Source organism: Pseudopipra pipra, chromosome 16 (genome assembly GCF_036250125.1).
Source record: "Pseudopipra pipra isolate bDixPip1 chromosome 16, bDixPip1.hap1, whole genome shotgun sequence".
NCBI lineage: Eukaryota > Metazoa > Chordata > Aves > Passeriformes > Pipridae > Pseudopipra > Pseudopipra pipra.
The window spans coordinates 245,351-273,200 of NC_087564.1; the positions used below are offsets into that span (position 1 = coordinate 245,351).

At 46.0% G+C, this 27,850-nt stretch overlaps 1 protein-coding gene and 1 long non-coding RNA gene across 10 annotated transcripts; one reads left to right on the forward strand and one right to left on the reverse strand.

Moving 5' to 3' along the window:
- Window positions 1–124: 124 nt before the first annotated feature.
- On the reverse strand, window positions 125–12,492 carry LOC135422862 (uncharacterized). Of its 9 annotated transcripts, none has more exons than XR_010434629.1 (6): window positions 12,267–12,492; window positions 10,900–10,965; window positions 10,342–10,452; window positions 9,025–9,105; window positions 4,313–4,404; window positions 125–4,205 (listed from the first exon to the last, which is right to left on the reverse strand). It is a non-coding gene; the product is annotated as an uncharacterized LOC135422862 (long non-coding RNA). The 9 variants fall into 9 exon arrangements; XR_010434628.1 differs by having other exon boundaries at window positions 10,900–10,970; XR_010434627.1 differs by lacking the exon at window positions 12,267–12,492 and having other exon boundaries at window positions 125–2,470; window positions 3,109–4,205; window positions 10,900–11,498.
- On the forward strand, window positions 12,273–27,602 carry LOC135422861 (major facilitator superfamily domain-containing protein 1-like). Its single transcript, XM_064672392.1, has 13 exons — window positions 12,273–12,330; window positions 12,492–12,592; window positions 15,050–15,174; window positions 15,268–15,323; window positions 16,061–16,204; window positions 16,678–16,836; window positions 18,247–18,362; window positions 19,215–19,315; window positions 20,774–20,885; window positions 22,712–22,849; window positions 23,418–23,557; window positions 23,724–23,835; window positions 24,120–27,602. Exons 1-13 carry the CDS (start codon window positions 12,309–12,311, stop codon window positions 24,231–24,233), a joined length of 1,440 nt encoding a protein of 479 aa, XP_064528462.1. The 5' UTR covers window positions 12,273–12,308; the 3' UTR covers window positions 24,234–27,602.
- The last annotated feature ends 248 nt before the right edge of the window (window positions 27,603–27,850 follow it).

Genomic DNA, 27,850 nt, shown 5'->3' on the forward strand with positions numbered 1-27,850 from the left:
GGCACGTCCAGCACTGTGCTCGGGGCCCACTGGCTCATCCTCGCTGACATCCACATCCACATCTCCACGGCCTGATCTGCATCCCAGAAACCAAAGGATTCGGGGAAAAGAAGCTGTCCCTGGGTATGTTAGCAAGCTACAGACTGGAGAGGTCTTCAAAGTGAATGGTCAGAAGGTCACAAATTAGTCGGTTTCCCCCTATTTTTCCCTCCCGCTGTCACAGGGCAGCTCAGCCGCAGTGGCCCTGGCCCGCGGTGCGGCAGAGGAGCCGGGCCGGGCTCAGACTCTCCATCTCGCCATCTCTCCGACTCTCCACTATCCCACAAAAACATACGAAACATCATCTAAATCGGGTGTTTTTCAATTTGAGGCCCGATCTAGAAGGACTCTTTGGAGCGAGGGGCAGCTTTCAGCCAGAAGAGTATTAGAACCTAATTTTGGAACCCAATTATTAATGCAAAACCTCCAAACACCTTCATACTTGCAAGTCTTTTCCCAGTATCAATGAAAATTAGGGCACTTCTTTGCTCCATACATGTTAGTTGTTTCAATTTAATTAATTATATTTCCAAGATCAGGCAGCTATAGTCACTACAGAGAAAGCAGACAAGGAAGGACCAGTTCAGTCAGGGATGAAGTAACAGATAGCTAGAGGGCCAAACTGGCCATTTCAAATCCTAAAAAAAATCGAGCACAATCACCAAACTTCATTAATAGATTTCCCAAAGCAGCAGCACACACCTAGCTACAGGTGGCAGCTTCCAGGACTCAGGACTCAGCATCCTTGGCAGCCTCCAGCACCTTCAGCAGATGTCACAGAAGGCACATGGATGCATGTGATAATCATTTCTGTAATACATTTACACACTGAGGTGGAGATGGGAAGCACTGCTCCAAAACACCCATTTATCAGCATCCCCCAGCTCTCCCTGCCATGACAAGGGCATTTCATTCCACAGTTATTTGTCTCAATGCCCTTTCACAAAATAAGCCTGTGAATAACCTACTTGTGAGGCTGTTGCTTGAGAGATTCTGAATCATAGAATCATGGAATATGCTGAGTTGGAAGGGACTCACAAGGATCATCAAGTCCAATTCCTGGCCCTACACAGGACACTCCAAGAATCCCACCATGTGCCTGAGAGCCTTGCCTAAACACTTCTTGAACTCAGGCAGAATTGGTGCTGTAACCACTTCCCTGGGAAGCCTTTCAACCACCCTCTGGTGAAAAACTTTGTTGTGATATCCAGCCTAAACCTCAAGGACATACTTGGGTATTCTTATCAAGGAAAAAGCAATTAAATTACATTATTTACATACATCTCAAATTCAAAAGCTTCTCATTAGAAATAAAAACAGCTTACAAGCTGGGAAAGTGATTTGCATCACTGGAAGAAATAAGCACAGGCAAAAGAGAAAAAGAGATTCATTAATCAGACAAGCTGCTACTGTCTTTAAAAAATAAATTAAAAAAAAAATCAATCCCTATAAAAGATTTTATTATAGGCAAAATAACTGTTCAATCACCTTACGATCAGAAATATTCAAATGAAATATCTCTGAAGGATTATTTCTTTCCACAACTTAGGTGTTTAGGTTTTGGAACATATGCATTTTACAGTGCATTTACTGTTATAGGCTTTTGCTGAAGAATCAATTCATATTTTGTACAGTACTTTTAAAAATAATTGCCAATTTTATTTTTTTTAAGTAGCCAAAGAGAGGCCAAGAGAACTATACAGACCATTCACTCTAAGTGTATATTTTCAGTTTGAATGGTAAAAGGAGGAGACCAAACAACCACTTAAATTGAAAGCTTAAAATCAGAAAGAGGTTTTCAAATTTGGTGTTGTTACTAAAGGTTGAAAAACTTAAATAAAAAACATATACCAGTGTTACAGCACCATTGGAACCTGCATTTTGCAACACAGCTGGGATTGGACTAAACCAAGAAAATTTAACAGGTCTGGTTTTGTAGTCAAATAATACTTTATAACAGTAAAGAGTTATTTGCATCTTTCTGGAGGCCTTTAACTGTTTTCCCTCACTGGAGTCCCAAACATTAGATTTTATTAGGCAAACTGAACAGGTCAAGGTGTATAACATGTCTCTGCATTTCAGTTGGGCAAGGCTACAACAAACAGTTGTGTAAGCAGTGTGACAAATAAAGGGATATGCCTCAAAGTTATATGTGATTGTGATGTTCAGAGGAAAATTTAATGGTTCAGTCACCCAGAATTTCATCCCAGGTTCTTATCAGGCATGAGGATAAAGCTGCTTTGATAGAAGATAAGGTGGAACATCTTGGTCACAGGTGAAGCGAGGCACCCACTTCCACTTCTACTCATGTATTATAAATCAAATTTCCTGCTCTAACAACGTCCAATGGAATGTTCCTGGTGACGCATATTGTCCTCTAAACATGGGAAAGAGATGATTAATCCGAATCTCCAACCTGCTTATTAAATACCTAGAAATGAAAAATATCTGCTAAACCCCTGTGCTAGTGCTCACATGCAGCCACTTCCCCTGCACACGTGCAGTAGGAACTAAATCAGATAAACCCAACTGGTCTCTCAGACACCGTGCCAGATGTAGTGATGAAAAACACACTGTGTTCAAAGAGCTTCTCATTTAAAGTGATACAATAGTGTAATTCAGATCTCAATCTATTTCTTGGGAAAAAGTCACAATTGCACAATTCATTTTGTTAACAGTCCAATTAACATAGCTTTATATGGATTTAAATGGTCCTTTCATCAGAATTTATAGATAAATCTGTTGAGTTAGCATGTGGAGAGAAATAGAAGAATAAAGAAGTGTTCAAGGCTGGTTTGGTCAGGGCTTGGAGTAACCTGGTCTAGTGTGGAGATGGTCTGTGAGGACCCTTCCACGCAAACATTTCTGTGATTCTTTGAAGTTCATTGATTACTTTCATAGAAGAGAAATAAGATCATCTTGGATATAATGTAATCAAAGAATTGGCCACAGTACCAACTGGAAAATGCTTTTGTAGTCCCAGCAAACAAAACATAGTTTAAGGTTAATCAAATTGTCATCACTTAAATATGGAAATTTTTCTATCATTAATAACAGGTAAGGTAGTACCTAAAAATCCAAGTACAAGCCACAACAGCAGCAAACCAAACACTAGTTAAACAAAGGCAGCAAGGTAAAAAATGGCCCCATCCAGAGCAATCCGTGATCTAGGGAAAAAAAAACAAAGCAGAAAAGAGTCTTGCAAAAACACGGGGAACAGGGAATTTTTCCATAAATCAAAAAAAACCTCTAAATACTCAGGGAGTCAGTTGTACACAGCAGCACATGTTTGGACCTATTCAACTGCGCCTCAGATCCTGGGGTCAGTTTTGGGCCACTTGCTCCAAGAAAGACATTGAGGGGCTGGAGCATGTCCAGAGGATGGCAACAGAGCTGGGGAAGGGTCTGGAGCACAAATCTGATGGGGAGCAGCTGAGGGAGCAAAGAAAAGGAGGCTTGGGGGGGACCTTCTCCCTCTCTACAACTCCCTGACAGGAGGGTGGAGCCAGGTGGGGATCAGGCTCTGCTCCCAGGGAACAAGGGACAGGATGTGAGGAAACAGCCTCCAGTCGTGCCAGGGGAGGGTTATGTTGGATATTGGGAAAACATCCAACCTAACAGCTGCCCATGGCAGTGGTGGAGTCACCAGTCCTGGAGGGATTTAAAAGCTGTGTAAATGAGGCACTTCAGGACATGTTTTGTTGGTGGCCTTGGCAGTGCTGTGTTAATGTTCGGGCTTAGTGATCTTAAGGGTCTTAGTCAACATAAATGATTCCATGATTCTGTCTCCTATAGGCAGAAGTAATCCAGAACTGAGCATGTTACAGTGACATGTGTATTTTGGATTTATGTAAGAAATACCTGTCTTTGGTATGTTTGAGTTCACAGATCCACAGCAACATACCTGGCAACTCCCCTTTTAGAACTGCTACTCAAGACTTACACCTTCTTGTGAATACTGTCTCTGGATTAGAGATGGAAGAAACTGAGACAAAAGCGTTAAATGGACCCATAAGACCACACAGGGAAGGACTGCTGGAGCTGGGATTAAAGCAGAGGAGCTTTTGAGTGCTAAATGCAGATCCAGAGTCTGCATTTGACCCGTGCTTTCATCTTTCCATGGTATCATGAAGCACAGTCTGCCTTGGTGCACTGTGGCTTCCAGCCTGTTATAAAGATATCACAGTAAGGGAAATGCCAGAGGGGTTGTCCTTGGATAGAGACCAGCTATTCCCTCCTTCAGCATAGCTACTAAAAACCACTGCAGACAGACCTGGAGAGCCTGTCCTGGGTTCAGCTGAGCTTGGGCTATGGAGCTGGAGAAGGAAGGCAGCAGGAAGTGTTCTTCTCTGTACTGTGTCCAACCTGGCAGGAGAGAGAAATAAGGGGTTGATTTGGGGAAAGGCTCCCAAAATGCACATTTGGTTTAGAGCTTTGAAGAAGAGGGCAATCCCAAAGTTGTGACTAGCCCTGACCCTCAAAGCTTCATATTGCACAAAGGGAGAAAACTTTAACCCTTCCCAGAAAGCTTAATTGCAATGGGAATATCACATCTCACTGGTAATTAAGAGTTTTAAGTCTTATGACTGTTTTGTCCTATGCTATATCATTATAGCCAATTATATGCTGGTAGACTATAGATTCATTGCATGGCAGCTTTTAGACAGCTGCATTTATAGCAAAAACTTGTTTGTCTCCAAAAAAGTGAGAATTAAGAGAGAAAAAATGGAACAGAAGAGGAGAGAGAGGGGAGGGGAGGGAGGGGAGGGGTCAGGCCTTGTAGGAAGGCTCAGAAAAGGTTTTGTGTAGCATTCATAAAATATTAGTGAAAGCAACTTTCATTCCGGGTGAAACCCTTGAGATTCACAAACATGGATTTCTGCATCCCTGAAGGTAACTCCTACTCTTTTTTGTACTCTATTTATTTGAGTTCTTTAGAGAACATAAGAAAGCAGAGGTGAATTCACTATTAGTACTGTGATTCTGTCTTTGAAATGCTTCAGGTAATTATGTTTTTTTCAATATTTTGATTAAAATGCAGATTTATAAAATCTGCCACAATTTTTTTCCAATTGGCTGGTTTGCTGAAGGTTAAATGCTGTGTTCATTGCTGTGCTGAGGTGGTTTAGCAACAGAAAAAATAATTTCTCCTCTGCCTCTCTTCAGTGCTCTTTAGAAGCATTTTCTGGACAGTGTAAAAATGGCATCTTTGCCTAAAGCAAATGTCTTTTTCCAACTGTTCCCCAAATTAGCACATATCCAGGCATTGTGCACCTTTTGATCTGTCACAATAAGCTGCTGGACTTGTGCACTACCTGCCTTGTCCCCAGCACTCACAGCCAAAGCTCCCCTGAGAGATCTGTCATGTAAAAGGAAATGATGGGCGAGTGGTGCAGCATTCCCTCCTGACAGCATTGTGCTAATTGCCAAACCCAGAGTGCAGTGGGATCTACCCTGAGGAGCTGTAGGATAAAAGTCCCACCTTCCAGCTCTGTATTCTATGAGTTCTCATTGCTGTGTTATTGATATCCAAATGTGCTTTTCAAGGAACACAACAATCAGATGCACGGTGGATATGAACACCAAAAATGCATGCAAAGTGTTGAGGGTTGGTTTCTTTTTACTGACTTGCATGTGGACATTATTTTTTTTATGCATATTAAATCAATGAGTAGACTTTGAACTGAATGTAAAAAAGATTTCCTGAAAGAGGCCAGGATGTCCTAGCCTGCTGATCTTGGACATCTTACTTCCTGCCCTACAAAGCATAGAGACAGAAAAAGAAAGCTATATTATATGTAAACCATGGCCTCTGCCAGAGGGGTATCTCATGGTAAATTAAGAAAGATCAGAAGTGTAGTTAAATGTGCAGAGGCTCATGATAATCTCAGAAACACTGGCTGCTGTTAACTGTTTTATAGGAGCCCTTCTGCACCTGATATCCTTCCATCCAGTGAGAGACAGAAAGACGAAGGGAGTAGGATGGGAGATTTCCAATGCCAGTTTTGCACATACATGCAGTACCAGCATGCTGCTTTCTTCCCCTGTCCTGGACTCCAACCATAGCCCCACTTTTCCTGCTGTGCTCTTGGCCGGACAAGCTGCATGTGGAGACAGGCCTGGCTGGGGACAACCTCTTCAGGCAGGAAGGTGCAGCTGCACACACCTTAGTGCCTCAAAGATTTACAGCAACTCCCCCATTTATTTCCATTTGTTTTTTATAAAGTATGAGACAGACTCCAGCAGAGACAGCCAGAAACCTAAGATGAACTAAAAGAGACTTTCAGAACAAATTTCAGGTGACAGACAGATGGTCAGGTACAGCGATAAGCGGTACAGGACAAGTACCAGTCAGGTTGCCTTTATTAGCGGCTCAACAAAGAGGGAAGTTCTGCCTCTGTGCCAAGGACAAGGAACATAATTAACTAGCAGGACTGCTTAGCTCAGTGCTGCAGCAAATCCACAGTGGGTTTTAGGTCCGTGCTGAATCCGCGGGAGGGATGGCCTCTAAGCTGGCTGGGATGAGCTACAGCAAATGGAGCAGCAATGCCAGGGAAGGGGATGTTGTTAAGTGTACAAGAGGGAGCTCTCACAGCAGCAAGACATTACAGGAAAAAAAGAACAGCTCATCCCTTAGACACTGCAGTGAGCAAACACACACCAGTGTGGAGCTGCCTGTCACTGTGAACCCTTCTCTTTCCTGCTGCTCACTCCATGCTTTGGGATTTTCCTCCTTTCCAGCCTCGGTGTGAGCAGCACACATCATCTGCTGACGAGCCTCTGACAGCAGCAGCAGCAGCAGCAAAGAGAGTCTGGCAGCAGAACAGCCCCTGGGACCCAGTGAGCCTGAGAGGAGACGTAGGCTGGTCAGTGAGAAAAACACACAGCCATGAGAAGGAGATGGCAAAGGATGTTTGTCCTGGTTTCAATCAGGTAGAGCTAATTCATTCTCAGTAGCTGTCACAGTGCTGTGTTTTGGATTCGGGATGAGAACGGTGTTGATGACACACTGACGTTTTGGTTTTTTGCTGAGTTGTGTTTATCCTAAGTCAAGGACTTTGTTCTTGTCTCCTGCTCTGCCAGTGAGGTGGTTCAGGAAGGAAACTGGGAGGAAGCACAGCTGGGCCAGGTGATCCAAACTGGGTGAAAGGATATTCCACACCATGGAATAACAATCTGGGTTGGGGAAGGCTGGTCTGGCATCTGTCAGCGTGTCGTGGGCAAATGCATTGTACATCACTTGTTTTTCTGTTTTTATTATCATTATTATTACTATAATTTACCATTATTACTGTATTTTACTTTATTTTCAATTATTAAACTGTTCTTTTTTCAACATACAAGTTTTACTTTGATTCTCCTCCCCATTCCACCAGGGTAGGAGGGGGAGGGGGGGGGGCTGAGCGAGTGGCTGCATGGTGCTTAATTTCCAGCTCGGTTTAAACAATGATTACATAATGATGCATTATGTAATATACATTAAATGATTACATACACAATATACATTAAATGATTACATAACGATGCTCCTACTCGTTCTGTTTTCAGAGGAAATACACAATTGCAAAATGAAGTATAACAGTTGACAAAATAAAATCCCTCTCCTGCCTGAAAACGCTGTCCTTACTAGAACTGTAACCTCCCTGTTCGTGACTGAAGAGACCTTTTCTTTTCAAAAAGATTTAACACAACTTGTCACAAACCCGGTCTCGCTGTTTTCTCTCATATAAGGCAATCACTTGGGAACAGAATGCAAATAGTAACACATGCTTCAATAAGTTATGTGTTAAACTCAAAGGACTCCACAATACTTGAGGAGTCCCTGAGACTGAGAACTTGGTGACAGAAAATCAGATAAACAAGAGGGAGCATATACCAAGAGAAACTACCTTTTTTCAGATAGAAGCTATTAAATCAGAAAAAAACTGGCACAAGAAGGTCAAGGGTAGGAGGAGCTGATACTACTTTCAGTGAGCTTTCTGTAAAACCTACATTAAAATTACAATTATCTATGTAGGGTTTTATGAGAGGACTAAAACCAGGACTTCTGAGAGCTCTAAGAAATAGCAGAAGTACTGCAGTTTTGCAATAGATTTACAGGCAAAACGTTATGATGATACATTTATGGATGCACAGGTGAAGAAACCAGGTAATAGTTAAAATAAAAACCAGAATGAACGAGCATCTACAAATTCAAGTTAAGAATTAAGATGAATGGGATTTGACAAAACATAAGAGGCCTTTTAGCCAGGAGACAATATTAAACTCATAGGTACTCTTACAAGGTAGAACCTAAGGCAAACCTCACGTTAACCAGCTTCCGACAAGCTCAGGACCTCCAAACCATCATGGATGCTATGCATTAAAGGGTGTCTTGAAGGATTGTTTCCATAGATCATGGTCAGAATCTCCATGTTACTTGTGAGCTAATTGATTTTTCTTATCAAATATTAATCCTCTTCCTTGAAGCCGTAATGGAAGAAGAGCTCTCCTCTTTCTCTGTCTGGCTTGGTCTGGTTCTTGCCCCATAATTGCTGTGAGCAGATGAGGCTTCTGACACATAGCTTTTTCTTAATTTTTTTGTCTCTCCCTTCTCTGTTTCCAATGCAAGCCCACACCTCGTCTACTCCAGAAAGACTTGTTACTGGATAGGGGATGGAAATAACAACACTCTTCAGGTGCAGTGCTCCCAAATGATTTCTTGGATCATAGGTTTTTATTCAGTCATGCCTATGAGTTCTGATTCTCTCCTAGGAAGCTCTCACAACAGCACAGACACCAGAGCTGCTGACATGCAGATTCAGGAGCAAGTATTTCGCCTGGCCATGCTCTGAAAGTTATCTTTAATGGATGACACACCTAAAGTATTTTTATGCCAGGCCCTTTCCTCCCTAAAGAAGGCCTAAAGGTTCTTCTAGACACGTGGTAGCTTGAGTCTGGACAGACACACATGCCACTATTACAAATCTCTCATGAGTATCTGACCTCCCCATCACTGGTCCTGTATCCTCGTTCTCAAATCAAACTCACTCCAAGTCCATGATCCAGGTCACTTATGAGCTGGTGCTAAAAAGGGGGAAAAAGAGTAAAATTCAAAAAGTGAATGAATCATGACACATCAAATTCACACAGCCTGTTAGCCAAAGATTGAAAGGAGGGAGGGAGAAATATGTCATAAATGTAGAAAATATATATAATCTATTTTCACATATATAACATGGAATATTATACAATATATATAATGATAGATATTCCCATATATGTACGCATATATATACAGAAAAAAAATACAGGGAAAACAAAGCACTTCTGAAGGAAAAAATTGTAAGTGTGTGTCCAGACTCAATATGCAAATGAATCCAGTATCTCCAAGCCATTATTTACATTGCAGAATGCTGATATGTATTGTTCCTTTCTATCCCTTTGACACCACAGTGAGTTTTGTCCAGCATATTAGTATTTTTATAAGCACTGTGATTGCAACAAAGGCTCGTGAAGTGAACACAAACATCACCAGTGGCACAAACACGGCTTAGAAGTGCTACAAAGCTTGGTACAGAATGGGGATCTGCTGCTGCTGTCCCCAGCAGTGTTGGGACATATCCCCACCTCAGACCTGCAGATCACTAGCAAAGCTCTAACACTAGTTTTCAAATCAAATCAATCACACACACAGTATACATGTTATAAATATATATATACAGATCTTATATATATATATACAGATTATACAAATCTTATATATACATACAAAATTTATATATATATATATATATACAGACATAAATGTCTATATAAATGTTATTATTATCCAGACACTTTCATTTCTGCTAAATGTTGTTATAAAACATTCTTGTTTGGCCAAAAGAATTCCTTTCAAGAGTTGGTTCGCAGTGTACTGCGTTTAGCTGGGAAGGAGTTTGCTTTGTGCACAGGAGCTGAAACAGTGCTGTGCTCAGGCTGGTGAGGAGAACAGTGCTGATAACACAGCCACACTTTAGCTAACTAGAGAGAAGTCCCATGCCATGTGGCATCATGTTCAGCAAGAAAGCTGGGGAAGGGTTTCTTCCAAGTTTTTTCCCATTGCCTGGGACTAGGTGAACATTGGTCCGTGGATGGTCAGTGATTGCTTGTGCATCACTTGGTGGGGTTTTTCCCTTAGTTTTTTTTTTCCTTTTCACTTATTTGTCTGTCTGTATCTCAACCCACAAGGTTTTGTGGGTTTTTTCCTCACTTTTGCCCTTCTGATTCTCTCCTCCATCCCACTGGGAGAAGTGAGTGAGCAGATAGGTGGGGGCTCACCTGCTCACAGGGTCTGCCCAGCACAGCCAGGTAAGGACAGGTGTTGGCAGCATGAAGCATCCTCTGCACATAAGGCAGTAATGGTAATAGTTCATTCAGCATTCTCCACACCTGTGGCCCAAGGAAGGGAGAAATCACAGGGTAGGGCAAAATAAAAACTTCTACATGGCAGCATAAATGATGTCTAAAGTAACAGCATTTATAAAAATGGACTTTGGGATACCTTGTAGGCTGATTCTGTTCACAAGTCAGGTGCTCCTAAAATTACTCCTAAAATATCCTTATATTTCAGTACACATTGTTGAAAAAATCACACTCCCGACTGTGCGTGAACCTTTGACCCACTGACATAGGAGCGTGAAGAAACTCCTGGAGCCACAAATCCTGCTTCTGGCTTTGAAGGATGGACAGCCATGCCACAGTCTTACTCACATACTTCGCAAGCTCTGTTTAAGACCAGGTAAGGCACTGGCCTGCACAGGTGCCATTGTGGGGTTTGCTCTTTGTGCCTCATTTGGGTAGAAAATATTCTTCAAATGAGAAGAGAAATATACTTACCCTTTTGATCATACAGGAGCTTTGGAGGAGGGGTTGTGGATTTTTTTCCTTTTCATTGCCAGGGCCCTGCTCTTGTGATAAAGAGGAACCTCTAATTAACACTTGGCTGGTTCCTATTGATCCATTTGTAACAATGCTCCCTGCTCCCTTCCTGTGTCTGCTCTTCCCTGTGTCTTATATGAGACACTTCCACCAACACACCTTTAGAGATACCTTTTTTCCCCAGAACATCATATTTTGGACTCCTGATCAGTTTATGATGTGTTACAAACCAATTTCTTCCATGCTGCTGCTCCCACACTGTATTTACCATCTGATTCCTTCCTTTCACATGGACAGTCTCATTTCCCATTACAAAATTCCCTCTTTCTGACTGATGTCAATTCCTCCGGTTTATCCCACTGTTTCCAATTGGCTCCTTTCCCATCAGAGTCCTCCCGACCCCTTCCCACCTTGGCTCAGCCCTGGGGGAGGCCTGGGCAGCAGCAGCTCCAGTCCCAGTACCAGCCCTACTCCCAGCCCTAGTCCTAGTCCCAGCCCCGGCCTCAGCCCTGGCTCCAGTCCTTAGTCCCAGTCTCCACTCTTACCCCCATTCCCATTCCCAGCCCCAGTCCCCAGTCCCCAGCCCTCAGTCCCGGTCCCTAGTTCCAGTCCCAATCCCAGCCCTCAGTCCCAGTCCCCAGTTCCAGTCCCAATACCAGCCCCCAGTCCCAGTCCCCAGTCCCCAGCTCCAGTGCCAGCCCCATCCCCATTCCCAGACCTAGTCCTAGTCCCAGCCCCGGCTCCAGTCCATAGTCCCAGACCCCAGTCCCGCCCCCAGGCTCATTCCCATTCCCAGCCCCTGTCCCAGTCCCGCCCCCAGCTCCAGTTCCAGTCCCAGTCCCAGTCCCATTCCCATTCCCATTCTTGGCCCCATTCTCGGCCCCATTCCCACTGCTGGCCCCATTCCCAGCCTCAGTCCCAGTCCCCAGTCCCGGCCCCATCCCCAGTCCCAGTCCCCAGACCCAGTTCTGGCCCCAGGCCCATTCCTATTCCCAGTCCCCATTCCCAGCCCCAGTTCTCATTCCTGGCCCCATTCCCAGTTCCCATTCCCAGCCCCAGTTCCCATTTCCAGTCCCATTCCCAGTCCCCATTCTTATTCCCGGCCCCATTACCATTCCCAATTCCCTTTCCCATTCTCCATCCCCAGTCCCATTCCTGGCCCCATCCCCAGTCCCTTTCCCATTCTCCATCCCCAGTCCCATTCCTGGCCCCATCCCCAGTCCCATTCCTGGCCCCATCCCCAGTCCCATTCCCAGCCCCACTCCCCATTCCCATTCTCAGTCCCACTCCCAACCCCAGCCCCCACTCCCACTCGCTCTCCCCACCCGTTCCGGCCCCGGGGCGGGCCGTGCCCGAGGGGCGGAGCGATGGCGGTGCCGGCGGAGCGCGGTGAGCGCGGCGGGGCCCGGCTGGCCCGGCTGGAGGCCCGGCAGGAGGCCCGGCTGGCCCGGGAGGCCGCGGGCTGGGCTCGTCCCCCCGCAGGCAGGGCTGGGCGGGGGCTCGGCGGGAGGGCCGGGACGGGCGGGTGAGGAGGGTCCGCTCTTCCCCAGTCTCTTACAGGTTCGCCGTGCTGCTCTTCAACTGCCTCCTCACCTTCGGCTCCTACTTCTGCTTTGACATGCCCGGCGTCCTGCAGCAGCAGCTCCAGGGGGTGAGTGTCGAGGGGCGCTGAGCCTCCGCCCGGGCCGTGCAGACAGGGGCACAGCCGGCAACACAGGCCGCGGGCGCCGCCGGAGGTTCCAGACCTTTTCCTGTCGGTGCAGGGGTCCTTGCCTCGCGGTCTCACCTCCCAGGTGCTGCGGGTGGGAGGTTGTCACTGGCACGCCAGGTGTTCGAGCTCCCTCTGCTGCCGGGAGAACTGGGAATGTGGCACTCGCCCGTGCTCCGCGGGGTCGGCTCTTCACCGCCCTAAGGAAGTCCAGTCGGGACTTCACACCACCCCGCACGCTAGAGATCCACAGCACTGACCGTCAGTACCTGCACGGGGGTGGGAGACACGAGTGCTGGAGGTGATTCATTTGCAGCAAAACTTCACTGTGCAGTGTGACCACAGTGACACTCACACAGTGCTCCACGAGGCCTGTGTGGCAGCCTGACGTGCTTGCATTTTCTTATCTGGTGGCTTTGCTAACACTGCTTCAATTTCTTCCCCTTCTATTTCTTTCCCATTCATTTCATTCATAGCCTGTACAAAAGTTAGAAGCAAAATATCTAAAAATTTGTTTCCATTCAAAAGGAAACTAAAACTTACCAAAAGAAACCAGAGGGTTGGGCTGCTCCAGGCTGAGCTGGGCCTTCTTTTGCTTTGCTTCTGTGCTGCATAAATAGAATGTTACACATCACTCTTTCAAGTCCCACTGTATTCACCAGTTACAGTGAAGCAGCATTTTTTAAAAAAAAAAATCTCTTCATATCATAAGGTTAAAAAAAATGGGATTAAAACATATTAAGCATAATTTTTAAGAAGTCAGACGTAACACCATCACTTTCCTATATCCCCTAGAAACCTTTCAGAAATACACGAGTTCTCAGTACTCACTTTTGCCAGTGAGAAGGAAAGTCTTTCTGGGTCTCCAGGTACAAACCTTCTGACACTGCAGGCATCACATCAGTATTTGCTGGCCCAAGGACAGGAGCTGTGCAGGGGGGTCACAGGAGGACTGACATGTAAAAACCAGTCATATTCTCAAATGCTAGAAACTTCTGTTGTTCAGCGTTCACACTGCCATCCCAGCTGATTGCTGGGAGTTCTCCAGAGATGCTGGAGAGCCAAAGCCAAATTTTTGAACCCCTGACAAATTCTTACTGGACTCATTTACCTGTCGTGATTGCATTGGTTCTGTGTCTCCTGAGAGATGATTTGCCTCTCATGTGCTGTCTGCTGACAGGTCAGTGTGTGTGTGGGCAGAGTCACTGTCCTATTCTCTGTCTGCCTCAGTAGCCAGGGCAGGAATAGCCAGAGCTTGCACGTAACTTTTTTTTAACATAAATGCAGTAAATCCCTAACATTCAGACAGTGAACTCCAGGCTAAATTGGATGCAGCTTGTCATTGCAAATGTGAGAAAAATCTCCCCCCAAAATAGGTCAGTAATTATTCCTCAATCTTCCACAACTTCTGTAGGTTTGTGAGAGAGGAGTCAGTTACTTATTTATGGAATACAGGAAAGGCTATGTCATGTTTTGTTACCCAGGTAACAAAACACTTTGTAGGGTAGTGAAACCAAGCCATATTTTTCTGTGTTAATACTGTGCAGAGTTTTTAATCTGTTGACACTCTTGTCATATTTTTACTCTAGAGAATTTAGCCTCTCCCTGCCTCAGCAGTGGTACTGTGGTGGTTGGAGCAGCTGAGACAAGTGCTTGCAGTGAAACACTTTGCTCTAGAGAGCTGCTTCTCTGCAGCCTCAAACATTTCTGCTGCAGCACACCTGAGGAGTTGTGTATATAAAAATCTCGTGGTGAAAATCACACTTCTCTTGTGCTTATTCAAGGTGCTAAGCTCTTGTCTGCTGGTGTGAAGACCCAGCATCCATGTCCCAGTGCAGGTGAATTTTCAATAGCTGGAAGATCTTAGGGGGGTTTTCCTGATCATATAGTGTTGAGGAGATGTTGCTTTTTAGTAGCAAAACCAAGGTTTTTAAATCATGCCAGGACTACCAGTTTCTTACTCTACTGGAAATGCTTTAGAGCTGAGAATTGATACAGACTGAGTTGCATATTTACATGCTGCTTGAGACTTTATAGTATGGAATGAAGAGTCAGATGAAGCTGAACTATAACCAAGAAGCTGAGGGATCAGATAAAGCTGGTGGTGCAGGCTCCTGTCTTTTCTTTTGGTTGGAAATGTGTATAAAAATGCTGAACCCCTGCTGCTACTGCCACAGGAAGGGAAACAGAAGCTGTACCATGCCATGCCAATGACCAGTCATTTCCCATTTGAGAAGGGCTGGCTTTCTAGGAGAAGGCACAAGTCCCCTAATGGCTGCTTGTGGAAGTAGGAGCTGAGCAGGATAAATAGAAATCTAGATGGGAAGAACCTCATTTTTAAAGGCACATGTAAGTTTTTGTCTGTGTCTGCACCTAACAAAGGCTCTATGATTTGTACAGAACTTGACCTGCCCCAATGGAACCCACCATAACAGCACTGGGCACAATGGCACGCTGGAGTGTGTGGAAGGCTTGGGAATGACCCCAGCTCAGTACAACCTGCTCTACGCGATCTACGCCTGGACGTGAGTCACTTTGCTCTTGCTTTTGGGGGTGGGTGGTTTGGTAGTTGCTCCCAAGCACCAAGACAACGCATTTCTGTTCTGGTTTTCTCCTAGAAATGCAGTAGTGGTTATTCTGGCTGGATTCCTGATTGATAAACTGGGAAATCACTGTAAGTTCCGAGGTTCCATTAATTTATTCTTGTTCTGAAGTGGGATTTCAGGCTGTCCTTTCAGTGCAAAGGGATGATTAAAAATCCCAGTGCCGTAACATCCCAGAGGGATGGAGGGCAGGGTGTGATGGTTAGCTGAGCAGCTCTGTGAAGCAACTGAGACATTTTCCTCCTTTGACCACTGACTTACCTGAATTGACACAGCAGGGCAGTAAACACACTCTTCTCTGACACACACATGACAGGGACTAGTGTTATCTGGTTTTGATAGGACAAACTGATAAAACACGGTTCTGTTCCCTACTCTGGCATTTGTTCTGGCATGTGCCATAAGCTCAGACCCAGCAATCCCAGCAAATGCAGTCCTGCTGTCTCCGTATCCTGGAGGTAAACATCTTAGAGAGGAGAGGGGGGCACAGAGGACATCATGTCCTCTAGGACATATAATGGAGCTCAGAACAGGGACAAGGACTCTACACATTTCAGAGTCCTCTGTCTGAGTTACTCTGCCTCTCTAACATCCCACCATGATAATGTCATCATTACTGTGAGGATTCCCAAGTCATTTTATAAAGAGACCAGTCTTACAAAATTGAAAACTGAGAGTAAGCTGATGGAAGCCCACACGTTTAGTGGTGTGTTTTGAGGTTTTTCTTTTGCTTCTTGACACAGAATACTTTTGTTGTGATCTCAGCATGTCTATTGAGGTTTGTGTATTTTTTTCTGTTTCTCCCTAGTTGGTGTCTTTGTTTTCTCTCTTCTCACTGTGCTGGGATCATCCCTCTTTGCTCTAGGCTCACACTTTAAGGGCTCACCATACCTCCTTCCAATGATGCTAACAGGAAGACTGCTCTTTGGCTCTGGGAACGGGTCACTTACTAGTAAGGAATTCACATTTACATATTTTCATATTTACATCTCATCAAATGGTCATGATACATTTTTATTTTGCTTCCTAGACCCTTGTCCTACCAGTGAGCTTCACCTCTGCACAAGGGCCCTGTGTTGCTGGCAGAACACAGCTCCCGCTGCGTGGATTTAATGTGTGCCAAAATGTTTAAAAGTCTTCCCCTCTAACAACTTAGTCCTTCTCTCAAGGTGGGGACTGACATGTGATTTCTCTGCCTTTGAGGTTATTTTTGCTTGCTTTATGTGAGGGATAAGTTCACCTCCCACGTCCCAGCATGATTTAGTACATTTTAAAATGGACTGTGAGGCTGGCACAATCTGCTTCCCCTTGGGATGAGTAGAGGTCTCCCCCAGCCTGAGCTCTCCAGCTTGAGAGAGCTGTTGCTTCTGTGCCATGCTCTTGGCCAAGCCTGTCAGTTCAAGAGAGGATTTTTTGTTCTCCAAGTTGTGCAGAATCGTATCACAGCCTTCTGGTTCAAGGGGAAGGAACTGGCACTGGCTTTTGGACTGACTCTGTCCTTCTCCCGTCTTGGGAGTGTCCTCAACTTCTTCTTCACCCAGCAGTTTGAGGCAAAGTTTGGAATGCAGTGGACTCTCTGGGGAGGTGAGTTTCTTTGGTGCTTTTGGCTTGTTGTTTTTGAGACCTCAGGCCAGCTCGTTTTGTCCAGTTACTAAAAGACTCTGAAAAAGGTAGTGAGGTTAGTGGGAACAGGCACGTGATTTTCCAATTTTTCCTGCTGCTTTCTGTGTGCTATGAGTGGTGTTTTCTGCACTGATGCCAGAGAACCCTCTCTTAATACTCTAGTGTCAGCCTGACAGTGTTGTTTTCTTGACATATTTTAAACATCTGCAATCACAGGTAATCAGTACTTAATGTATGTTTACTCTCATGGAATAGAAACTTCAGAGTGAAAACAAGAGGAATCAAGTGTGTTTGTTATTCCGTACTTTGGCCAGCAGAACGTGCTGGTTCTGCAGCAGTCTGTACTGTCCCAGCAGAAAATGCCTTGCACGTGGCTGATTGAAACTGCATGTTAAAATTACTGTGAGAAGCAGAACCTGAACTGCACATTTCTTAGTGTGAATCTGTTCTAGGGCTTGTACCTTTAGAAGATTTGAGTTTCTGTCCTCTTCTTGCTGCAGTGAGATGGGATCTGTCTCTAGTGGAAGGGATGACTTGTTCCACAGAAGGGTTAAGTGGTACACGTGTACTCTGGTGTGCTGGGATGCTGATGTAAGGGAGACCTGCTTCAGGGCCTCCTTTGTGTACAAAAACTCAATGATTATAGGAAAGTGTTATTTTCCAAACCACAAAGCAGCATGGGCCATCATCCACGGAAAAGAGGATGCATGTGTGTGATAAATCTCATGCAGAAATTGAAACCCATTCCTCTCCTCTGATTCCAGCTCTCAGAGAAGAAGCTGTGGTGGGCATGGGCTGTCACATCCCATCTCACATTTAGTTTTGTGCTCAGGCAGCATTTGTAAGCATAGCACAGTGACTTCTGCAGTCCATTTGGCTCTTTGGAAAGCAAAACAGGTACAGAACTCTTTCTGAGAAGGATATCTGCAGCAGATGCCCATTGCCAAACTTGCTAAGACATATCCAGCATAACTGGACTCTGGAGCTGCCTGTGCTCACAGGTCAGACTGCTGTGGTAACTGCAGCAGGTCACACCAATGGGGAGGTACAGCCTGGCTTCCAGTGCAGCCCTGGGATGCCTCTCCTGCTCTGGGGACCAGGGAAGTTTCCCAGTGTCTGCCCTGCTTTAGCCTTGGGTTTGTTGCATAAGCCTGCTGCAGGTCAGGAGCATCAGGACCATCAGGACCATGGGAGCTCGGTGGGCACAGCTCAGGGGCTGGAACAGGATGCTGTGAGTGGAAGGGTCCTGCTCTGTGTGTTAAGAGAAGCCAGGAGTAGGAGTCCTGGAGAATTCAGCATTTTACATGCAGTGGAGTTTATCATTCAGCTCTGTCCATGCTGAGGAATTTCTAACACCTCTTGATTTTCTAGGGAGCCTGCTCTGTGTGCTGGGGCTTGTTTCAGCCCTCACAGTCAGTGTGCTGGATAAAGTGGGCATGAAGCAGCTGGGCTTGGATGGCATTATCCAGCAAGAATCCAAAAAAGTGGTACGTGGTGCTTTTCCACCTCCATCCTGGCAATCCCGGGTGCAGGAGCACTGCCTTTGGAGCGCAGGGAAGGCTGCGGCAGCAGGAGCCGGTCCCGGCCAGGAGAGGGCATTCCCACCCCTCGGTTCGATCCTGCAGAGCAGCACTGAGCAGATCAAATCTGTGAGCCACCAGCCAAGAGTCGATTCCCTGCCTAGAGCCTTTCAGAGAGCACTCAGGACAGCAGTAGCTTTCTGAGCCAGTTACTTCCTATCTGTAGGTGGCTCAGAGGAGGATTTTGTGCACAAAATTCGCTGGTAGCCTCCCTCTGAGCTGCTTTCTGGCTCACAGGATCTGTGATAGCAAACAACAATACTGAACTATCTCTGGTCAGCCCTTCTGTTCCTCCTTGCATTCTCCTGTCTAGGAACAAACATTACAGGCTTGTAATGTGTGCAATTTTTATGGCACTTTAATCTATTAGATGTACTTCCTTCTTATGATAGTACTCTCACTGGTTTCTGTAGCTCAGTGTTGTGACTCGTGTTTATCCTGTACCTTTCTGCTGTGTTTCACTTAAGGATTTGCAGCGGACTCTTAACAGAGCCTGCTCAAAAATCTCTTGCAGCCAGAACCTTTAGAAAAATAAGAAGAAAGCTTTTATGTTTTCTTTACTGAATAGTGTTAAAGAAGGAATGTGTTAGAGTCAACACATACCAAATTTCATTTAGAGGTGTATGAGCTGCCTCACAGTTCCCTTTTACCTGCTGTTACTCCTTAAATCTCTCATGCCCTTCAGTGGCTTGCAGGAAGTGACACTGGTGTGAAGCTGGGCTAATGCCTGGTGAGTGAGGGCACATCTTGTCTTTGCAGCGGATTCAGGACATCCAGCACCTTCCCCTTCGCTACTGGCTCCTGGTCCTCACCATCATGTTCTTCTACAACGGAGTGTTCCCCTTCGTGGCCGATGCCAGGTACTGTCCTGTGGCTGTGACTCACTGACTGACATGAGCCTGCAGAGCCTTCCAGGCCTCAGCTGTGGGCAGACTGGGAAATACAGTTTCCTTCCAGTCTTGAAATGAAGAGAAACATGTCTTTAACACCTAGTTGAAGGTTTGAGGGTTCTTTGACCTTTCTTTCCCTTCAAAGATGAGAGAGGCTTCTGAAAGAAAGTAAAAATACCTTTGAGGGAAATGATTCATCCAATATTTATAGCTTGGAACACTGCCAAAAGAGGATCAGAAGGTTTTGGGAGAAGGGGAAGAAATACTTTATTCAAAAAATAGCCCATAGGCATTTCACCTTTGTGATAGCCCAGCAAAGTGGGTGTCTCCTGAGCTGGATGGGGTGTCAGCTCCACAGGCCTGGGGCAGCTCTGCCTTGCAGCTGCTGCACACTGCTGTGTCTGGAACACAGCTGGGCTTGCTCAGCTTGGGTTTGTACATGAGGAAGCCTTTGTATCCTGGTGAAGGCCTCAGACTTCCTTTTTAATGCCTTCTTATGCTTAAAACAAAGCAGTGACCTGCCCAAGTAAGCTGAGACTCCTGCTTCTGTCGTGGGGCTCTGCCACAGACTTGTCATTTTGCTGCTTTGTTCCCATTTGTGGATGGTGCACAATCAGGATGAACTTCTCTATTAGCAAAGGCCTGCAGTAAAAAAAAATAACATTATTTTGGCAGTATTTCATTAGCTGTGTATAGGAAGCCACTGTGAAATCAGGGAGGAAGAAATGTCATCAGCATGATGACTGAGGGGAAGTAGCCATGCAAGCAGCCAAACCAGGCTTAAGGAGCTACAAGATCTCTAAATAAACCTCTGTGTAAGCTCTTATTACAACTGGATGACTTTAAATTCTGTAAAGAATTTGAGGAAGTTTAATGTAATTTCTGCATGTCCCTAAAAAAGGTGAAAGCCTGGCTTTGACAATGGGTGTTTTTCGCTGTAACCAGGTCTCCTTAAAGGAATTCCTAAGGGGCAGTTCCTAGTACTTCTCAAATACAGGTGTTCAATTTAAATGCTGATCTTTGCTGGTGGATAATTTTTAAACAGTTGTCCAGCCCCTCAGCATTCTCCCCCTTGTACTGATAAGGCATTCTGCCTCGTAAAAGAGGATGTCAAACTCCACTGGTGTGTTGTGGACAGGTGATGGCACATTGCTGCCCTGAGCTGTATTGATGGAAGGGAACAAATTTTAACCTGCACTTTAACCTGCAGTTTCACTCTGCACTTGCAGAAGTGTCTCGAAAGTGGCTGTTTAAGCTTCTCTGTGGTGTGCACCAATTAAAAAGAAAATAAACCACCAAAGGCTTGGCACTACAAACTACCAGACAAAATCAAGCTTGTTTTTAAGTCTTCTCATTCAAACCCTTCCAGTCCATATGTTTGTGCTCAGGCTTACTTTCTTACTTTTTTCCCCTTCATTTTGTTTTCAGCAAGTTTATCCAGGATAAATATCCCGGTTACAGTCAGCAGGCAGCAGCTTACATTGCTGGGGCAGTGTACGACAGCTCCCTTGTCCTCTCCGCAGCAGTTGGCATTTTAATTGTGAGTACCCAAGACCTGATGTGCTTGCTGATAACTTCCCAATTTTTTGAACTGTCCATTATAGCCCCTCAAACAGAATTGCACCTTTTGGGGCTAAACAAGCAGTCCTTTATACCCTTGCAAACCTGCAAGATGCACTTCAGTCTGATTTAAATTACAAGAAGTAACATTAAGCTGGTTTTCCCTCTGTCCTGTAGTTGTGCTATGGTAGCAGCAACCCATGGCACACAGCTGTGTGTTTTGAGAGGTCTGAGACTGGAACAGAAAGGATTGAGATAAGCTTTGCAAAGTAGATGGGGAAGGACAATCTGCATGAAACCCAGACCCTGTTTTGTCAAATGCTTCCTTTCCTTATTTCCATCCTTATTTGGTGGATGAGGGGAAGGCTGTGGATGTGGTCTATCTAGACTTCAGCAAGGCCTTTGACACTGTCTCCCATAATATACTCCTGGAAAAGCTGGTAGCCCATGGCTTGGACAAGTATACCCTCTCCTGGATTAGGAGCTGGCTGGAGGGTCGGGCCCAGAGAGTGCTGGTGAATGGAGCTGCATCCAGCTGGCGGCTGGTCACCAGTGGTGTTCCCCAGGGATCAGTGTTGGGCCCAGTCCTGTTTAACATCTTTATTGATGATTTAGATGAGGGGATTGAGTCCATCATCAGCAAATTTGCTGATGACACTAAATTGGGAGGGAGTGTCGACCTGCTGGAAGGCAGGAGGGCTCTGCAGAGGGATCTGGATAGACTTGAGAGATGGGCTGATTCCAATGGGATGAAGTTCAATAAAGCCAAGTGCCGGGTCCTGCACTTTGGCCACAACAACCCCCTGCAGCGCTACAGGCTGGGCACAGAGTGGCTGGAGAGCAGCCAGGCAGAAAGGGACCTGGGGGTACTAATTGACAGGAAGCTCAACATGAGCCAACAGTGTGCCCAGGTGGCCAAGAAGGCCAATGGGATCTTGTCCTGTATCAAAAATAGTGTGGCCAGCAGGAGCAGGGAAGTGATCCTTCCCCTGTACTCTGCGTTGGTGAGGCCACACCTTGAGTATTGTGTTCAGTTCTGGGCCCCTCAGTTCAGAAAGGATATTGAGGTGCTGGAGCGGGTCCAGAGAAGAGCAATAAGGCTGGTGAAGGGACTGGAGCATAAGTCCTACGGGGAGAGGCTGAGGGAGCTGGGGTTGTTTAGCCTGGAGAAGAGGAGGCTCAGAGGTGACCTCATCACCGTCTATAACTACCTGAAGGGAAGTTCTAGCCAGGTGGGGGTTGGTCTCTTCTCTCAGGCACTCAGCAATAGGACAAGGGGACACGGGCTTAAGCTCCGCCAGGGGAAATTTAAGTTGGATATCAGGAGACAATTCTTTACAGAGAGAGTGATCAGGCATTGGAATGGGCTGCCCAGAGAGGTGGTGGATTCACCATCCCTGGAGATTTTTAAACGCAGATTGGACGTGGCACTGAGTGCCATGATCTAGTAAATGGACTGGATTTGGACCAAGGGTTGGACTCGATGATCTCGGAGGTCTTTTCCAACCCAATCGATTCTATGATTCTATGATTCTGTGATTCTATAATTGTCAGGGTATAATACTGTTTTCCCTTACCCTGTGTTAAGGGTTTCACATGAGTACTGGACACCTAGTGTGGCATTTCAGACTCAGTTCAGAGGTACACAAGAGAAACCAGGAACAGCTGGTCTGCTACACTACCAGCAGCCAGGAAATCCCATGTCACTGCCCCTCCTGCCAGCCCACTTTGTGCAGCCCCTCGTGTCCCTGACTCATGGGAAGCAGGATCCCCTGTAAGAGGCCTGCTGTCTGTTCCTGCCACCAGGACTACATTGGACTGAGAGGTGTCTTTGCTGTTGGCTGTGCCACGCTGACTCTGCCCATCTTCGCTCTCCTGGCTTTCACGTTTGTGCCTCCGCTGGTCTCTACCATCTGGCTGGGGATCACTTACTCCTTCGCTGCCGTGAGTTCCCAACCCCACTGGGTAGCTGTGTGTCTTGTGGCTACACTCCTACACCTGGATGGTGTATTACTGCTGCCCTGGTGTCCTGCTGAACAGGTTTAGCAGGCACAGGCAGGCACATTAGGCTCCCCAAGCCTAATAACTTTGGTTAGTAACAAATAACCCCAAAGAATCAACATGGAGCAGAAAGTGGGGCAGAGTGAGGAAGCGCTCGTACAGTGTGAAGCATTAACCTGGCTATGATTTGCTTAGTTCTTTTTTACCTTGAATGTACCACCTGAATCTCCTTTGAGTCTTACCCACTCAGCCACCAGATCTGACTCCCCTTCTGAAATCTGGAGTCAGGTTCTTCCAGTTTCAGATAACCTGTGTTGTCTGTGCTGTCTCCAGCTGCTTGAAAAGGATGGGGAACAGTCTAGAACCAGCCAATAGACTGGAGGGACAAGCACCAGATTTTTTGAGGGGAAGGTATAAATGTTTATTTCGTGGGAATAATTCCTTTTTGAACCAATGTCTGTCTAACACCTTTAAATCAGGCTCTGAGTTCCTGTTCTCATTGCTCCCCCAGGCTAGTATGTGGCCATCTATACCCCTTGTGGTGCCCCAAGCGACTTTAGGGACAGCGATGGGGCTGGCAACTTCTGTGCAGATGGTTGGAGTTGGCCTTTCAAATCTGATTGTTGGACACATGCTGGGAACAAAGTCCAGGTGAGAATGCTTTGTCTTTTTTTTTCCAAGCAGAGAAATCACCAGTGCTTTAGTGGAGCAGTGTAAACAGGAATCAGGGGATTTGCAACTTGATGCTGCAGGGAACTAGAGCAGTGCCTTAAGTATCTTAAGTGACTGGTTGTTCTCTCCTGTTTTGGCTTTCTAGTGAACTAAAGATCCCCCTGTGGCGCTGGCAACAGATGATGATCTTTATGCTGGCAAACACTGTCGCCTGCATCATTGCCTCCATTGGCCTCAATGTTGTGGACAAGAAACAGGTAAGTGTGATAAAAGGTGAAGAAATAGCTGTACATCACCAAGTTCCTTTTACTGATGTACTGGCTCTTGGGTGTGTGAGTAACTCTTAAAATGGGACTGCATAAAGAGAGAACCCTCTCCTAAAGACTGACACAGCGTGTCGCACTCTTGCCTACTATCAAGCCATTGGTGGCTGTATTTTTTTTGCAAGACAGTGAAGGCAAGGGCCAGGACCCACCTGTGGCAATGTGTGTGTACAGGAAAAAGTGTCCTTTTGTCACCAGTTGCTGCTTTGAATTTCCAGGATGAGACGCTGAACAGAACCAGAAAGGGAGCACCCATGGGGCAGGACAGAGACCCCGCAGATGCAGCACAGCTCCTTGAGGATGAAACGAGAACCGAGGGCTCTGTCAGCTGAACCTTGGCAGGGAGAGAACCATTGCCCTGCCAGACACAGCACTGGTCACTTCTGCCTGAAAGCAGATTTTAGCCTGTGTACTTTAAACATCTTTAAAGGGAATCTTGAAGGGAATTGTCTGCAAAAAGGGAATTTTTCCACTTTCTTATGCCTGGCACAGCAGTGGAAGGGGTGTGCTCTGGTTCTCGGGCATTCTCGTGCCCCCACCTGCATGGGCCACGTTAAGGGCCACACTGCAGTCACTGAAGCTCACCCAGCTAACCTTGTTCATGAGCCATTAGACAGCTGCTTGTCAGCCTTGCAGGTGTGCCTGCCTGCTCTGCCACAAGAATCCTTCACAGCAGCACTCGCTAATCCATACAGGGTTAGCCTGATGTTTCACCCCCTGCTCTAGATTAGCCTCTTTCACAAATCACATGCGTGTGCAAGTGACACCATCATTATTCTTTAGGCAGGAGCCTGAATTAATCAAATTGATGACCTTTTGCACACAAACCTAGCTTAATTGCTTATTACTTTACTAGAAATGCTTCTGTAAGCTATGCCTATTCATTGCCCTTCAAAAGCATAAAGGGTTTTGATCTGGAATCCTGTCCTTTACACCAAGGTGCTCTTACTCATGAAGGCTAGAGGCTTATTTTACTCAGCCAACTGCCCTTTGCACTATGCAAACGCTTTTGTGTTTACAAAAGGACAAAGGAGGCTTTAAGAATGAAGTAAACTGTACCACAGCCAAGTACGAGAACTGCTGAAGTGAACGACACGTAAATTACTAAAATTCTGAAGAGCAGCTGTACTCAAGTTGCATTTAATATAAACAGTAGTAGATTGAAAGCAATTTAGGTACTGACAGCACCCAGTAAAGTCACATTTTAAGACAAATGGACTCATCAAATCAAAGCTTGGTTAAACTGATTTACTGAAGAGGATGAGCTCAGAGAGCAAGGTCTTCAAGTTTTAAGTTACACTGTGAGTTCATTTCAGACCACAGTTAAAGGATTTCCCTTTTGGAGTTTGGTGCAGCAGAAATTTAGAGGGTGGGCTTGAGAAGTCACAGAACTGCAAAAGTCACAGGCTCCTCTAGTTTGGTAGTGACCTCCCAAGATCATTGAGTCCCACAGCCCAGCTCAGGCAGGGGCAACCAGAGCATGTTGTCCAGGACTTGTATCTGGTGAGAGTTTGAGCATCTCCACAGATGGACTCTGCAGTCTCTCTGAGCCACTTGTCCCAGTGCCTGATCCCTTTCAGGAAAAAGGTGGATCCTTGCAGATGGAATTCCATGTGGTTTCCCTCGTGCCCATTGCCTCCTGTGCAGAGCAGTCAGGCCCCCCCATCCTCGCTCTCTCCCAGCAGGTACTTGAGAACACTGGTCAGACCTCCTGGAGCCTTCTGGAGCAGCCCCAGCTCTCTTGTCCCCTTCTGCTGTGAAAGATGCTCCAGTCCATTTACCCCCTTTGTGGCTCATTTAGCACTTGCTAAATCACATCTCTTTTGTACTAGAGAACCCAAAATTGCACTCAGTGCTCCATGCAAGGTCTCACCAGTCAGACTCCTCAGTGGCTTCAAAACACCCCTCAGTAGCTTCAGAACACCCCTCAGCCTCCATTCACTACACTGTCTTCAGTGCTGAAATCCTGCACTTGCATTTTTTTACTGGAAGAACCCCATGGTGAATTTCCAGCTGTGATTATGAAGAACCACATGCAGCAGTGCTGTAGATTCATGTTGGAGGCTTGTGTACAGAAGAAAATACGTGTTCAGAGCTGATTTGTGTCTCCATACACTGGTTCAAAAGCAGCAGCTTTCTCAGTTTATACCATGTGATGCTGCAGCTAAACAACTGAGGGTTGGTGCTGCAATGAGTGCTGGGATAGCCGGTGAAAGTCCTGTATTTGCTCCTTCATGGAAGAAGCTCACTCGAAAGCCAGGCATTCCTGTTTACCATCCCATAATCTACCTCCAGATGACTAGAAAAGAAACGTTACATCTTCTGTTTTGAAGAAAAAGTTGTGACATACTTTCCTTAAAGTCTGCCACTGGTTAACAAGGTTTGTGCCGGTGTAGCACTGCCTGCTTTGCCAGGTGTCACTGGGAAGCATTCCTGCCCCTCTCTGTGTTTGCTGCCTACATGGAGAACTTCTTTTGGCTAGAGAGGGTTTTGTAGAAACCATGCTACAAATATCCCTGCATGTGCTTTAATAAACCCTGTTGCAGAATCTGAAGATGTGGGGAGATTCTGGGGACCTTTGGATCTGTTGCACAAAGACCATCTTCAGGGTGGGAGGAGTCTACTGGAGCCTCTCACAGGCAGAGTTGTTCTGGACAGACTATTCCTGTCTTTCAGCTCAGGTGGATAAAGCTCGAAGCTGATCTAACAGCATGAGCCTTACTGCAGCAGTAGCTGCTCACCTCTGCTGGGCACATCGACAACTTCCTCTTACTCAGCTTTTATCAGGAATGTCTCCCCTGATGACAAGGAAAGCCACTCTCACTTTGCTTGTCTTCCCTGTTTGTGCTGGACACCTGCTGTTGGGATTCCAGAGCTCAGCTCTGAGCAGCTTTCTACAAAGCCATTGCATGGCTCTACTTTGCTTAAGCTTGTCATGAAATGAAAGGGTGGTGGTCACAGAGGTCAACATGTTGCAAGAGATAGAAGGAAACAATCGGGGGTTTTTTGTTTAATTTTTGTAGAGTTGCACTGATCATGTATACAGGTAACTGAAACCCCACCCCTCACCCTGTCCCCAGCGTTGGGCAACCTGGAGATGGTGGGCTCCAACAACATTCTCTGCCAGAACATTCCTTTGTATTAAGACACTGTGGACTGTGAAGCCTGAAGGTGGACATCAGTTCAGGCAACTCACACTGAGATGGGTAGGAGACCAGAATTAGAAGGTGGCTAGAGCTAGAAAGGCTGATGGGTAAAGCAAATTCCCACATTCTTGCTGGCTCTTGCCAGTACTTTTGACCTGCTTGAGGAGGAGGAGGTCCTGTTAGCAATATAAGGAGCTGCAGCTTGAAAGAAAGGGAAAGACAGTTCAAGAAAAGATAGTCTTCATCCCCAGAGATGAAACTAAAAATAATCAGGGCTGCTAATTCAGCCCAATAATTAAAACCCACTCTTCCTGCTCACTATGTTCAGAGGAAGGAGCAAGTGGTTAACTGGGCACAGCCTGGGCAGCCAGCTCAGCCTGCTGGGGGGTTCTGCCCATCAGTTCTTGGCCAGCAATGAATCGTGACCCCAGTCCTGTCCTTGCACACCTGATCTCCAGTTATGACACCAATGGCTCACATGTGCCCAGGCCTCCCCACAGCCAGGATGCTGCAACTCCTCTTTATTCCTTAAGAAAAATAAACAATGGAAAACTCTAGCCTCAACATTTAACCCATTGCCTTTTCCACAGCGAAGCCATACAGGGTTTCATCAGAGCTTCAAGCCTGAAATTCAACAGGAGACACATCAGGGGCCTTGGACAAATCAGTGGGTGGCCATGTGGCTTCCAGCCTGTGGAGATGCAAGTTCCAACTGAGCACACTCCACATGCTGAGAGGCATCAAACTGTTCTCTCCACAGTCACCCAGGTAGCCACGATGCTTGGACGTCCATGCACTGGTGG